The sequence below is a fragment of the Episyrphus balteatus genome, chromosome 3, assembly GCF_945859705.1.
Source record: "Episyrphus balteatus chromosome 3, idEpiBalt1.1, whole genome shotgun sequence".
Taxonomy (NCBI): Eukaryota; Metazoa; Arthropoda; class Insecta; order Diptera; family Syrphidae; genus Episyrphus; species Episyrphus balteatus.
In genome coordinates this window covers 26,549,728-26,564,808 of record NC_079136.1, presented here as the reverse complement: position 1 = coordinate 26,564,808, position 15,081 = coordinate 26,549,728, and the positions used below count along the sequence as shown (strand labels likewise).

Sequence of the window (15,081 nt, the reverse complement as noted above, 5' to 3'; positions counted from 1 at the left end):
CAAATATATTCGTCAAACCTATAAATCTTAACCTCTTGACACTACAGGTTAAAAACTCCAACCAACCAATCATTCAAAGCTCCACAGCTAACAGAAGCATATTTCTCGTCATCAGCTACATCAACGACTATAAACTTTAATATGTCCATCCCATTCCCATCAAACCTCACGGATAAAATTTTTGTAGGGGAGTTGATCTTCATGCATTTGTAGCTCGACGAGAAACAGACCCCAGAATCCAGAGTTTTGATACATACGGTTTTTGGATTACAATTTTAGAGTTTTCCAGAAAGTTGTTTATTACAAAACTTGAGACACTCGGGTGTATGCGTAGTATTTGTTTTGTTTTTATTTCAAATTGATTGCATTCAACATAGCTAAGATTTTAATTTATATCATAGATGAACTATGAATTGACTATAAGATAAAATACCATATACAAAACCTGCATCGATATTGTTTTTTATTTATGACTCATGAACAATTCTTTTGAAAATCGGGTAACATTGGTGAAATCGGAAGTAATTCAAGAAGTAATTTAAAGGTTCTTGTAAATTATCAAAACGACAACTGCTGTTTTTTAAACTTACAACAAGTGAACAATTTTCTTAATTAAATAATGTAAAAAAGTAATATCAGCTTGTAGTTGGGTAGATATCAAAATAATACTTGAATCATTTTCTTGGACACTGGCCGATAGTTGTACTTTTGGAGTGTTCCCAAACAAAAATATGTTATCATTTTATTGGGAATTTGTTGATAACAAGAGGTGTTTTTTGTGATAATTTTTGTAACAAATTTTCCTATAAATGTTCAATGCTCCTCAATCTCGGCCATCATCTTTTAAGTGTCAACCCAACCGTTAGGTAAAAACTTAATTTCCGCAATGAAATTCTTCGGTAAGAATAAAATAGTGGCTAAAAATCGGTGTTTTTCTTTATTTAACACTTATTCTATATTTGTAGCTGTTTTCGCTATCTTGCTTGTTTTGGCAGTAAGTTCAATGGCTGTTCCTTCTGGAAATGGTCGTCCTGGATGTAAAACCGAACAGGAAATCAGAGATAAGTTGTATAGGAACTTTTGGGATCCAACTGCTTACTGGGTATGCTCGGAACAAAACACTCCTGCTTCGTCAGCCAGGTGTCCCGATGAGGAAGCATTCGTATTTAGTGTAAGGAAATGCGTTCCATGGGACGATTGGACTTGGGAACCTCTTATTGCTCCATTGAGTACTCCATAAGCATTAACAATAACAGAATTTATTATTTAAACAGATAAACATGAAGAATAAATAAATTTGTGTGAAAAACATTAAAATCTGTTAATAAAATTTTGTTGAACATTTAAATTTAAGACTTTAAGTGAAGAATAAGACAAACAATTTGGACTTTTTATTTGAATATTTGTGTTCTTTCAAACGAGCATTATTATTTTGTTGATATTAGGGGTGTAAATTTGTTGGTTCCTTTTATTTTTCAACTAAGCTGAGAATCTTAGAAGTCGGTTTGATGACCCTTAATTGCAATTTCCAATCTAAAAAATTAAATAAAACTCGTAACTATCAATCAAAATTTACGATACTTGCCATATGAAATACATATGTAATTAAAAAAAATAATTTTGTGGAACGATTTGTCATACATTCGACAACCATGAAGGAGCAAGTCCTAGTGGTAGTGACTAAAAACTCTCAGTAATTCTTAGACTCGAGAAATAAGATTGCAAGAATGGAGCCAAGTCCGAACTACCAGCAGAGATTTCCTTTTCATGACAATGATACTCTTGTATAAAATCTATTATTATTTCAAAATGGATTAATGAATTTGAAAATACATTTTTTTTTTAAATTTTACGTGATAACGTCATAAGAAAACAGGTTGTGTGCTTAAAAATGTATTAAGTTGTCTTGGGATTCGGACCTCACACCTTTGGTGCAACCCAGATCTACCGACTCTATATACCTACTTTGTTTTTTTTTTTTTTTGTTAACGAACGGAATCTAAGTCCCGATAAAAAAATTTAGTATACATACAAAATTAGGAAATTGAAAAACGAATTAAATATTTATTTTATAATAGCTGCGTTCCTTTGAGAACTTTTATCTACTGCTTAGTACTTAAAACTACTTTGACCTACTTTTGCAGTATTGAAAAAGTAGTTCAAAGCCAAAGCTGCTTTTAGTACTAAGCAGTGGATAAATATTTTCAAAGGAACGCAGCAAATATAAGAAATCAAGTAGAATATTCGGGCTCAAACTCATTTAAATACTTTTTTAACTTTTATAACAACAAAAAGCTTATTTTTTATACCAACTAATCATGGAGGAATGCTACTTGAGTAAAATCTTCTTTATGAAAGATAGTTTTCACTTCTTGGTAAGCAATAGAATATTGTTTGTATCATTTTTAAAAGCTTAAACACTTGCGGTCACTGTGGTGTATGTGTAACCTTTTATATTTTATTAAAAATAATTGTGAGTTTGACTTTATTTAAACAAAATGTCAGCAATTAAATTGGTATGACTGTAATTCCATCTTAATTTTAACTCATTACATGGATATACATATACAGGGTGTCCCACAGTCACCGCCCCAAACGAAAACCATGGATTCCTGAGGTCATTTTAAGTCGAAAAACTTAAGAGGCAATTTTCTCGTTTTCGTCCCGTTTTCGAGTTACCACGGTTTTTATGATTTTCGCTCTCTTGTCCTTTAACTGGCCATATCTTTGCCAAACTACGTTTGATTTGAAAGATTTTTTTTACAACCAATCAAGAATTAATTACAGTTTAAGTTTGTCTCAAAACTTTTTTTTCTGCGGACAACCGTTTCTCCACAATTTTGCATCAAACACAATTTTCTTCGTTTCTTAAGTTGTTTTTTACACTTTCATATCATTTAAGTCAAAATAACACGTTAATGAGTATTAATTTTTTGTGCTTTTTATTAAAGCCCAGTTTATTTTCATAAAAAAAAAGTTTTATTTCATAAAAAAGGCTACTGAAATTAATTAATAAAAAATAAACAAACTGAGTGAATTAAAAAAAAAAATAATTTTTAAATACAAAATTAATTTAAATGAATTAACTCGAAAACGACTGAAAATGACCTCAGGAATCCATGGTTTTTATTTGGGGCGGTGACTTTGGGACACCCTGTATACACTTAAAATGCATTTCGTTTTTGAGATTTTTCATATTACATATATATGATTGATGGGGTCCCAAGATCGAATTACATTTGAGAACTACTGTCTAGTGTCTACTGCTTATCAAATACGTAGATTCAATCAATAAATTAAAAATAATTAAGTATTGAAATCAAATGATTATGTTATGAGTAATGATTTATATATAATCAACTATTTCATAAGGTGTTGTATACTCTTTTTAATATATGCCACTTAGCACTTACATTGAATTTGTAAATACAATTTGCTTTCTGAAAAGGTGAACAAATTACTGACAATGTTTTTGTACGTCATGCAAATTGCATACTTATATTCTAATGATAGAAAAAAGATAAGTTAAATAAATAATGTTGAACACGCAAGTTCATATGTTCTATCTTTGTAAATGTTGAAGAAGTTCAAGTTTGTGGTAAATATGTATTTAATGTTTTTATTGAAACAACTCATTGAAACTTAGCAAACATTATAATGCAGATGCACATGTACGTATGTATATAAAAGCTTTTTTACGTGTAGGTAGTCATTCACACAATTTAACTTTGCACATGACAATTTTACAAAGTAAGAAGATTATATCAAGCTAATTCAATTAAAATTTGTGTTTTCATTTCAATTTTGTTTCTAATTTTGATAGCGATCTTAGAAGTTTTGGTTTTGGTATACCTATTGCACTATATCTCGGAAGGACAAGAGAGGGCGTCTTGAGGTCTTGAGCGACAAACAGCCCAATTTTTGAAGATACGAACATTACATCAGATGAAAAATATTCAAATAACAGTTTGCGTGATTTGGTTAATTTGCTTTTGGGTCAGATGAAAAGCTGTTAAAATTTAATTTTTTTTTTCAAAGGTTATGCAAAGTAAGTAAGGAAAAACCCTAAATTAAGAGTAAAATCACATCTAAAAGACTATACTTAAGCCATAATCATTATTATTTTTTTTTTACTGAATATCAATTTTTTTAATTTGCTGTTAGGTAATATCTTAATACATTTTTTTTAAATATTCTTTATAATACTAGACAAAACAATTAAGTAGTTAACGTAAATAATCGATTTTAGAGGATTTTCGAAAAGGTTTTTTGTCGAATGTAATTAAAAAAAATTAAAATCAGTTGAAATTGAAAAAGATAGAATTTTTGCAATGGGTGAAATTTAAAAAATTGTTAATTTTGTTATATCGCCATTGCAATCGTAGAGCGCAAAAAGCAAATGAAATGTAAAATTTTTTTGCGTGGATATACCATAATTTTTTTAAAAATATTTTTGAGAATGGTGCCTGTCTCAAATAATTAATAGATATGTTTTTAATTTTAAGATTTCGTCCTGGAAAAGCTTCAAATCACTAATTTTTTAGCACTTAACAAAAAATAACTCTTTAATTTATTAACTGACTCATTCTTTTTATAATAAACAATGATATGATCCTAAATCGAAATAAAATTAAAGATTTTTTACTGTTATTTTATCAATTTATTTTTATCATTCTTTTAAGCTTATACTTCTTCACCAATAATTGTCCTAAGCAGAATTAATTTTAAAGATTTTTTTATTTTTTATTGCTAAAAGATTCAGAATAGAAAAATAAATTAGTTCTTGACCTTTTTTCTTAGTAAAATAAATTCATACCTGAAACGTCGACTGATACAGATAGGAAACTAAAAGTAGAATTTAGTTCTTGATTCATTTAACGTTGTTACAGAAAATTCTCTATTCATAATCATGCTTCAAAGTGTCCATCCGAAAGCAAAATTAATTCTTCCTGAAAACGACGTATTTTAATATTATCACGAATTCAATTCTTATCTAATCCAAAAAAAAAAAAAAACAATCACAAAATCCGTTCGTAATGGAAAAGAATTGTAGTACAGATTTTAAAGCATAAAAAAATCCTTTGAGATCAAAACCATATTGAAGGTCAGTGAATGAAAATTCATTCTATTGTAACAAACCAATCTTGCTTTCAATATAAAAAGAAACAAATGCATAAGGTCAGGTAATAATTAAGATCAGTTAACCGTTATAATTCTTTGTAACTTTGAAATTAAAATAAATTGACTGTTTGTTTTTCATGCAAATTATATTTTAAGCTCCTAATAGAAATTCAAATTTTGTGTAAAAATAGATACTAATATCTCCATCTCCATTGTATTCTAATATTTAAGAATTATGAATGAAACCTTCAATGCACCAACCCCAACTCCATTGTTCATCATGACCCTTCTATTCATACATCACAATGCGATTGACATTATTTTTATTCAACAACATAAAAATACAAAATAAATAAAAATAGGAAACACATTTTTGAAATGATTAGCATCGTGTTATTTATGTCAAGATTGTTGTTCTATATTATTTTTATAAAAAAGTCTCATAGCATGCCATTGTTTTGTATGCAATAGAATATGAGGTCTACACTGTCTCATGTGTTTTACAGCTTCATCTGGAGTCCAATGGTTTCTCTAAAAAAAAAAAAAAAAACAAATTAAAAACATTAGAATCATTTATTACCTTATTTCTACTTAGTTCAGTTAAAATAATTGATAAACTTATTTCATTTGTTAAAAGTGATAATTTCAAAGCTAAAACTGATGCTCCTCAACGTTTTAACTTAAGTAACTACAGTTTCTTATCAAATAATGACCGATAGTGCGATTAAGTAACAAGTCAAAATCAATATAAATTTATTCTTCTTAACAATATGTTCCTTAATTGAGTGAATCACTATCTAAAGTTTGCCAATATTTTGTACCTCAAGTTAAAATTAGCAATAAAACCAACAAACCAAAATTCAAAATTTTTCGTCAATACTAAAAAGAAAATTAATAACAAAATTGATAATAGTGGATTAGTTTACTCTATCAAATGTAATGATTGTAGTAAATTATAAATTAGAGAGACTATTCGGAAATTAGGCTCGAGAATTGACCAACACAAAAATAAATGCAAAAAACAATGTTGCTGCTTTGGCTGAACATGTGAAACAACATGTAGATTCGTTTGATTTTGATGGGGCAAAAATTTTAAAGTTTGAAATAAATAAATTTAAATTACCAATTCAAGAAGTTAACTAAATTATAAAAAATGAAGAGATCGTATGTAACAATTAAACTGATAAAAAGGATTATACTAACACTTACTATAATTTTATTGTTAATAGAAATTTTTATTTAAAAAAAATAAACCGAAATACATTACATTCGAAACAAATTTTTCCAACAAAACTTTCAAAACGCTTGTAATAATAAAAAAAAAAAAAATAGTATGAAATTACCCCAAAAATGTGAAAATATAAAATATCTACAAAAATAGAGTTCCAAGAAAGCAACTAGTGTGATTTTTAGGCCTAGTGAATCCAAATGCATTAGGTTCGATAAGAAAATTTCTGGAAAATGTTAACAAATAGTTAAAATAAGCATAACTTTAAAATTAGTCCGAAATTAACCCCAAAATGTGGAAAACTAAAATATTTAAAAAAATAGAGCTCCTACAAAAAAATGTGATTTTAAGGTTTACTGACTCCAAATATATTGAGTTTAATATAAATTTTTCTGTAAAATTTTAATAAACGCTCAAAAAAAGAAAAACTTAAAAATTAGTATGAATATTACCCCAAATATGAAAATTTAAATATTTCAAAAACAAGAGCTTCTAGAAAAAAACCAATATTATTTTTGAGCTTATTAAACCCAAATCTATAAAATTTGTTATAAAGGCTTGGCCACACCGGAGGGTACGCGGTAGAGGTACAGGTAACGGTACGGGTATTTGTATGGAAAAAATTCCAAACTGACACATCAAAGTTCGGGTGTGGAATTTTTTTAATACAAATATCGTTGCCGCTACCCGTACCGCTACCGCGTACCCTCCGGTGTGGCCAAGCCTTAAATCTTTCTGCAAAATTTTAAAAAATTGAAAATTGTTTGCCAGTGTAATTTGAATACCTTAAAAAAAATTTTAAAATTTTTGTTAAAATTAACTTTTTGATTTTTCAGTTATTTTAAATCAAAAATGTCATAATTTTTAGAAATATTATATTATTGTTAAGATAGAAGTAATTTTATTGGTATTTTATTTTTTAATTCAAATCATTTGTTTATATAATTTAATATTATGTTTTTTAGACCATGATAATGAAGGCAATTAAGACCTCGAAATGTATTTGATAAAAAATAAATAAATAAAAATTTTATAAAAAAAAAAATATAACAAGATGCGTTTTAATTAAAAACTGAACTAAGAAGAAGCAAAACAAATAAGGTAATAAATAAACAATTAATAAGTTCAACACAATAACAAATAAAAATCATTAGAATCAATCGGTTTTTGAACCTTGTTTCTAAGCAATTACCATCATCAAGTAACATCCCACAAGAGTCGCACTGCGTGTTCTCCCAGCTTTACAGTGAACATAAACCGTTCCAGGATTCTCTGGCAGGGAAGTGGATACTAGATTTGGGATTCTGTCCTTGACCGCGAGGTATTTGTTGATAAAGACTACACCTTGGAATAACTTCTCCTGGCAAGGTGATTCAAAAATATCAGTTGTTGCCAATTGGAGGAAATCAATTCCAAGGAATTTCCATTTATCTGCAGTATTTGAAAAGGCAGTTAGCTCATAGTCTTCGTTCATTGAGACTACAGCTTTCATATTCTCATTTTTAACTAACTTAAAGTAAAGAAAGGGATTTCATAGTCAGAATATTCTCTTCAAAAGTATAAAAAAAACCTACATCGTTAGTCATCGAACGAAAAGGAAGTGCACCCAAGATAACATTGTCATCGATTCGATCGAACCAGTTTCGAGTGGTGGCCTTTTCCATGACAACATTGTAAAGTAAAGTAGGATAAAATGAAATACGTGCCAACATCCCCTAAGATTTTATGTGGAAGAAATTCCAAAGTAAAAAATTAGTAACGACTTTCACTTTATAACAACACACAACAACAACAACAATGAACTCGCTAAGGTTCGTAAGTTCTAGTCGAGTAGTTGCTGCTATGAGCACGATTGAAATGAGACTCACAGCCATTGTTGGATAATGTATTGGATTGAGTCTCTCTTTTGTTGGAAAGTAAAGTGTAGTGACTCAGTCAACAAAGACAGAGCTCAGATGAAATTCAGATAGACTGCTTGTTGGAAGAATACCAATATATAAGTTGACTTTTGGGTTTATTTACAAATTTACATAATAAACTTGAAAGTGGTGAAAGTGTAATTTTTTTTAGAGCAGAGTAGACGGCAAGCTGGCGCTCATGTAGGTAGTTTGACATTTGTTATCAGCTGGCGGATTTTATTTTGACAGTTGACTTTTGTTATGGCGTTCAGGTGAAGAGATTTGTGAAAGTAGAAAATAGCATTGTGCGATGTTAAGGTTAAAACAGAATGGAATTTGCATTGACAAAGCTGTAATTGAATGAGACAAGCCCTGGTACGCTGTTCGCGCTAAACTTTAGCCGAGATAAAATTCCCATACAAGTTATCAATAATTTGTATGGGATCCATTTTAGCTCAGATAAAATGTTGCGTACCAGACTAGAATATAGTTTGGATTCTTTTTGGACAAAAATATGAAGCCTTTGGTGTGTAGGGATGGAATCCTCTCACAAAGAAAAATTGTGCAAAAGTACCCAAACCCTTTTAGGACAACATTATCTGCTACTTTTTTTAACATACAAAAATGTAAAGAAGGAATTTTTCGGCCAGGAATTCGCAAGAAGGGGAAATTGTTTTCTCTATTTTGCAGATCTCTTTTTTGGGAAAAACTACACAGTTGCAGAGTACCCAACTAGGATGACAGATGACAACAGATGACAGATGACAGGTGACAGGTGACAGGTGACAGGTGACAGGTGACAGATGACAGATGACAGATGACAGATGACAGATGACAGATGACAGAAGACAGAAGACAGAAGACAGATGACAGATGACAGATGACAGACGACAGATGACAGATGACAGATGACAGACGGCAGATGACAGATGACAGACGACAGATGACAGATGACAGATGACAGATGACAGATGACAGGTGACAGATGACAGATGACAGATGACAGATGACAGATGACAGACGACAGATGACAGGTGACAGGTGACAGGTGACAGATGACAGATGACAGATGACAGATGACAGATGACAGATGGCAGATGACAGATGACAGATGACAGATGACAGATGACAGACGACAGACGACAGACGACAGACGACAGATGACAGACGACAGACGACAGATGACAGATGACAGATGACAGATGACAGATGACAGATGACAGATGACAGATGACAGATGACAGATGACAGATGACAGATGACAGATGACAGATGACAGATGACAGATGACAGATGACAGATGACAGATGACAGATGACAGATGACAGATGACAGATGACAGATGACAGATGACAGATGACAGATGACAGATGACAGATGACAGATGACAGATGACAGATGACAGATGACAGATGACAGATGACAGATGACAGATGACAGATGACAGATGACAGATGACAGATGACAGATGACAGATGACAGATGACAGATGACAGATGACAGATGACAGATGACAGATGACAGATGACAGATGACAGATGACAGATGACATGACATGACATGACATGACATGACATGACATGACATGACATGACATGACATGACATGACATGACATGACATGACATGACATGACATGACATGACATGACATGACATGACATGACATGACATGACATGACATGACATGACATGACATGACATGACATGACATGACATGACATGACATGACATGACATGACATGACATGACATGACATGACATGACATGACATGACATGACATGACATGACATGACATGACATGACATGACATGACATGACATGACATGACATGACATGACATGACATGACATGACATGACATGACATGACATGACATGACATGACATGACATGACATGACATGACATGACATGACATGACATGACATGACATGACATGACATGACATGACATGACATGACATGACATGACATGACATGACATGACATGACATGACATGACATGACATGACATGACATGACATGACATGACATGACATGACATGACATGACATGACATGACATGACATGACATGACATGACATGACATGACATGACATGACATGACATGACATGACATGACATGACATGACATGACATGACATGACATGACATGACATGACATGACATGACATGACATGACATGACATGACATGACATGACATGACATGACATGACATGACATGACATGACATGACATGACATGACATGACATGACATGACATGACATGACATGACATGACATGACATGACATGACATGACATGACATGACATGACATGACATGACATGACATGACATGACATGACATGACATGACATGACATGACATGACATGACATGACATGACATGACATGACATGACATGACATGACATGACATGACATGACATGACATGACATGACATGACATGACATGACATGACATGACATGACATGACATGACATGACATGACATGACATGACATGACATGACATGACATGACATGACATGACATGACATGACATGACATGACATGACATGACATGACATGACATGACATGACATGACATGACATGACATGACATGACATGACATGACATGACATGACATGACATGACATGACATGACATGACATGACATGACATGACATGACATGACATGACATGACATGACATGACATGACATGACATGTCATGTCATGTCATGACATGACATGACATGACATGACATGACATGACATGACATGACATGACATGACATGACATGACATGACATGACATGACATGACATTGGTCTAGCTTTAACATTTCAATATTTAAATTAATAGACTTGGTAATTCTATAATATGTTAAGATAGGAAACTTATATAGTAATAGGAACAAATTTTAGTGCTGCTCAAAGGCACTTACAGAGTTTACAAAATGTGTAGGTTTTCTTAAAACTAGATATAAAGACAAACGTATATACAACTTAAAACTAACAAACAATAAAAAAAAACTAAAAAGTAATTAAAATAAAAAAAGTGCATGTGTATTTGTCAATTCATTAAGTGAAATGACTAAAGTTTGATAAAAGGAACGTAGGGGGAAGTGGTCACCCTTCGTACAGTTTTTACTTATTTTTTTTTAGTTATTTATTTACTCACTCCAGCTTCGAGAAAATGGACTTTATTTGTAATATGTATATTATTACACTTTACAAAAAAATTTGACACTTCTAAGTCAAAGGCTTAAATAGTTATAACCATTTTACTGGGATTAGATTTTTGTACGAATCCTCCCCACCTGTGGGGTACCTTCGTACAGCACATGGGGTACATTCGTACAGGATATTTAAAACGTTAATTTGACTAACTTTTGATTTGTCAAATGCCAAATATGAGTTTTAAAACATTTAATTACTTATTAATTTATTAATTAATTGAACTTGACTCAGAAAAAAACAAAAACAAATAAAAAACTTAATTTTTCGCGATTCGACGATTCTGAAACAAATTATTATTTACATATATAAAAAAACCAACCTTAATTTACTATAGAATGCGAAAAACTTATTATAGAGGTTTAAATTTCATTTCAATAAAACTGTAACTCCATGTTTTGATTGTTATCTGCTCAAGAAAATTTATTGGCGGGCATACGTATGCGTACGAATGTGCCCCATGTTTGACTGTACGAATGCTCCCCAAGCTGTACATAATGCAGAAAAATCGATTTTTGAAAAAATGTGCTGAGGTTTTGCAATATTTATAATTAAAACACAAATTTAACACTTTAATCAACAATTCTTCATTAATGTTTAGCCAAAAACATACTTAACTTAAACACAACATGACATCAAATGTACATAAAAAAATTACTCAGAGCACTAAAAAACACTAAAAGTCTTGTGGCGACCGAATCCGTTGCACTTAGGATTCAAAATTTATCTAGCAGCTCGGCGCCTACTATGTCTATGCACACTAGTAAGCACGTGTTTGAATACCGTTTAGTTTTTGTTTTATGCTCACTGTACGAAGGGTGACCGTGTACGAAGGGTGACCACTTCCCCCTATAGTTATTTATCAAAAAAAAAGTTTAATATAAGTTATAGTTTTAATCTTTATATAACATTTGATAAGGTTGAAGATAAAAAAAAGTATTTACAAAATTTTATGAATTGTTATCCTCTATGGATGGCTACTTCTCCTGAAGAAGTCAGAAAGGAATTCGTTATTATTGAGTTGCAGAAGTTGTAAAGAGTTGGGATCCTCTATGGATGGCTACTTCTCCTGAAGAAGTCAGAAAGGAATTCGTTATTATTGAGTTGCAGAAGTTGTAAAGAGTTGGGATTGGCTAAACTAATTGGGGAAGCGTAGTATCTCTCTTCTAAATTAAAATTAATATTTTCAGAATACAAATTCCTTATAAGTGGGTTTTCGTGGTAACGAAATGAATGTATTCTTTTGATTGCTAATTTTTTTTAGTGTTTATTTATTTAAAGACTGCTTACACATTAATATAATAGATCTTATAAAATAGTGCTAAGTTGTTTTAAATAATTATGAAAATTTTAAAATTCTAAATTGTGAAATAAAGCTGTGGCGTGCATGTGTTCATTATTATGATTACTCTTCATACTTTTAGAAACATGTCGAAGCACTTATTCAACATTTTAGCTTCGGTAAAGGTATTACCAAAACTACATTTTAGCTTCTTGTAAGTTTTAGTTTTATTGTTGGGCATTGAAAAGGGCAAACTTTATACACGTTGGATCCTTTATTACAATGTCCTTATAAGGTCTATTAGAAGCTTTGAGATTTGACACCATAGCTTGGGAAGAGCTTGTATAGCTCTTTAATGCAAGTCCTATCAAAAGTATAGAAACAACAATAATCACAAAAAATATTTGTCTTGTTTATGTATAATTGGTTTTGATTTTATTTTAAGTCATAATTTTTATCTTTTAATCTGAAATTACCGAGCTAGCGAACTTTGTGTCTGCTTACTGTTAGTCAGATGTTTTACGACAAGTCAACGCCAAATTTTTGTGTGTTTCGTTATATCCAATATTCGGGAATTCTTTAATACAGTTTTGTTAACTTTTTTGATTAGTTCACCAACTCCAAAAGGAATGGGCTATAGAATGCATTTTAAGCTTTTTAAAACCTCAATTTGGCTGTCATTGGCTCCCGAAAATCATTTTGAAATAAAAGTCTTTTAATTCTTTATTTAATATGTATAATGACAATGAATGAGTTGTTAATCTTTTATTCTCATTTAAAATTATCTTTATTTTTTTATATATAATAATCACATTTTATCAAAATTACACTTACATTTACAATAATAATAATGTTTTCTTTTTCTTTTTTTTTTTATTTTTATAAAATATATATATAATTAGTAATAAATATAAACGTTTTTTTTATGTTTTATTTTGTTTTGTTAATACAAATCCTAAAACATAATAAGATTCTAGAAAAGGAGTAGGGGCTAACATTTAAATATCTCATGCATAAATTTTATCATTCTTAATTTTATTACGAAGAGATTAATAAAATTAATAAATAATTTTATTCTTTTCATTAATTTATTATTTTTTTTCTTTTACTTTCAAATTGTGCTGTAAAAACAGTCCACTTTTAGCAAAATGCCTAAAAACATCGTCATTGCTGCAAAACTGTTTCGCAGCGCAGCTTTAATACTTCGAATTCGAAGAAAATTACAACAAGATTTTGAGAAAAGACATAAGAATTTTGTTTTGGATTTTTTTTTTGTTTTAGACAAATCTACTACATTTATGTTTTTAAATTGTCTTTAATTTTTTGTTTTAATATCTAACCCGGTCCTAGATTATTTTTAATAACAGTCTGAATTGAAGTTATGCATTCATGTTGCTTGGATGTGGTCTTATCGAGCAACTGTTCTATGAATTCATTGGCAGACACATTTGTGCTCGGTGGTGCGTCTTGGGTGCATGATATGTATTTATTAAATATCTCGGTGTTAAGTGAACTCTGGGAGTTGATGGCACCGCGACTTTGGCTAAGAATACGGGCAGAGGTCAGCAATTCCTTTTTGGCATTGTTGTAGGCTCGGATTTGTTTAAGACTTCCATGCTCTGCCGCAGCAAGGGTTATGTCTTGTAAATGTCGCATGTGATGTTGTCGATCGGAGACAAATTTTCCTAAAAGATAACCTGTAGAAGAAATAACAAAAAAAAAAAAAATGTAAATTTCATTAGTATGAAAAATATTATATTATAAATTTTTAAAAAATCTGTTCTATGCACCTTGGTCTCATTAAGCATTCATAAAGTAAACACAACTGAGAGCTCTCAAAAATTTTACAAATTGTATTCCCCAAATTTTTGTGGACAGGGTTCTCTTCCTTAAAAATAATTTTGCTTCTGTAAAGCTGTATGGAAGCCAATTATAGCATCTGTTAAGCTTTGTAAGAGCAAATTTTTTTCAATACATAATTTATTCATATAACTTGTGAGTTTCTCAGGTTTTCATCTTATTTTTTTTTTAAGGATTAACGCTTCGTTTAAATTATTTAAAATCACCAGGAAAGTGCCTCATGGGTTACGTCCTTTCAACCCAAAAAATAGGGTTATAAATAACACAAATTCAGGGATTTCATTCAAAGTGTTCTAAGCATCTGCTAATTCTTTGGGTTTGTGGAATTCTTTCGATTTGGAATTATTGCTGAATTTGTTATAATATTTTTTTTTTTGTTTTGAGGGTTTATTTTCAACTGTTCTAGCTTCGGAAAGGTTAACGCAATTTCAACTTTTTTTGTTTTCTTTTCAAGCTATTTTATTTAAAAATAAA

General features: G+C 30.8%; 4 protein-coding genes across 4 annotated transcripts in view; 2 read left to right on the top strand and 2 right to left on the bottom strand.

Annotated features, from left to right (window-relative positions):
• The first annotated feature begins 761 nt into the window (after positions 1 to 761).
• Positions 762 to 1,348, top strand: LOC129914813 (uncharacterized). Its single transcript, XM_055994214.1, has 2 exons — positions 762 to 899; positions 966 to 1,348. Exons 1-2 carry the CDS (start codon positions 887 to 889, stop codon positions 1,238 to 1,240), a joined length of 288 nt encoding a protein of 95 aa, XP_055850189.1. The 5' UTR covers positions 762 to 886; the 3' UTR covers positions 1,241 to 1,348.
• Positions 1,349 to 5,427: 4,079 nt separating this feature from the next.
• Positions 5,428 to 8,471, bottom strand: LOC129913712 (phosphatidylglycerophosphatase and protein-tyrosine phosphatase 1). The gene is made up of 4 exons (XM_055992519.1): positions 8,218 to 8,471; positions 7,924 to 8,064; positions 7,542 to 7,859; positions 5,428 to 5,652 (listed from the first exon to the last, which is right to left on the bottom strand). Exons 1-4 carry the CDS (start codon positions 8,221 to 8,223, stop codon positions 5,524 to 5,526), a joined length of 594 nt encoding a protein of 197 aa, XP_055848494.1. The 5' UTR covers positions 8,224 to 8,471; the 3' UTR covers positions 5,428 to 5,523.
• LOC129913715 (transient receptor potential protein) overlaps positions 7,561 to 15,081 on the top strand; it is a 67,202-nt gene continuing 59,681 nt past the window's right edge. The window contains exon 1 of the mRNA XM_055992521.1: positions 7,561 to 7,670. The gene's annotated coding sequence lies outside the window, so the exon portion shown is untranslated. The remainder of the gene's footprint in view (positions 7,671 to 15,081) is intronic.
• The window catches only part of LOC129913714 (uncharacterized), a 30,291-nt gene continuing 28,916 nt past the window's right edge, over positions 13,707 to 15,081 (bottom strand). Inside the window, exon 3 of the mRNA XM_055992520.1 lies at positions 13,707 to 14,444. Coding sequence (XP_055848495.1) covers positions 14,083 to 14,444 — 362 coding nt within the window. The 3' untranslated portion in view covers positions 13,707 to 14,082. The remainder of the gene's footprint in view (positions 14,445 to 15,081) is intronic.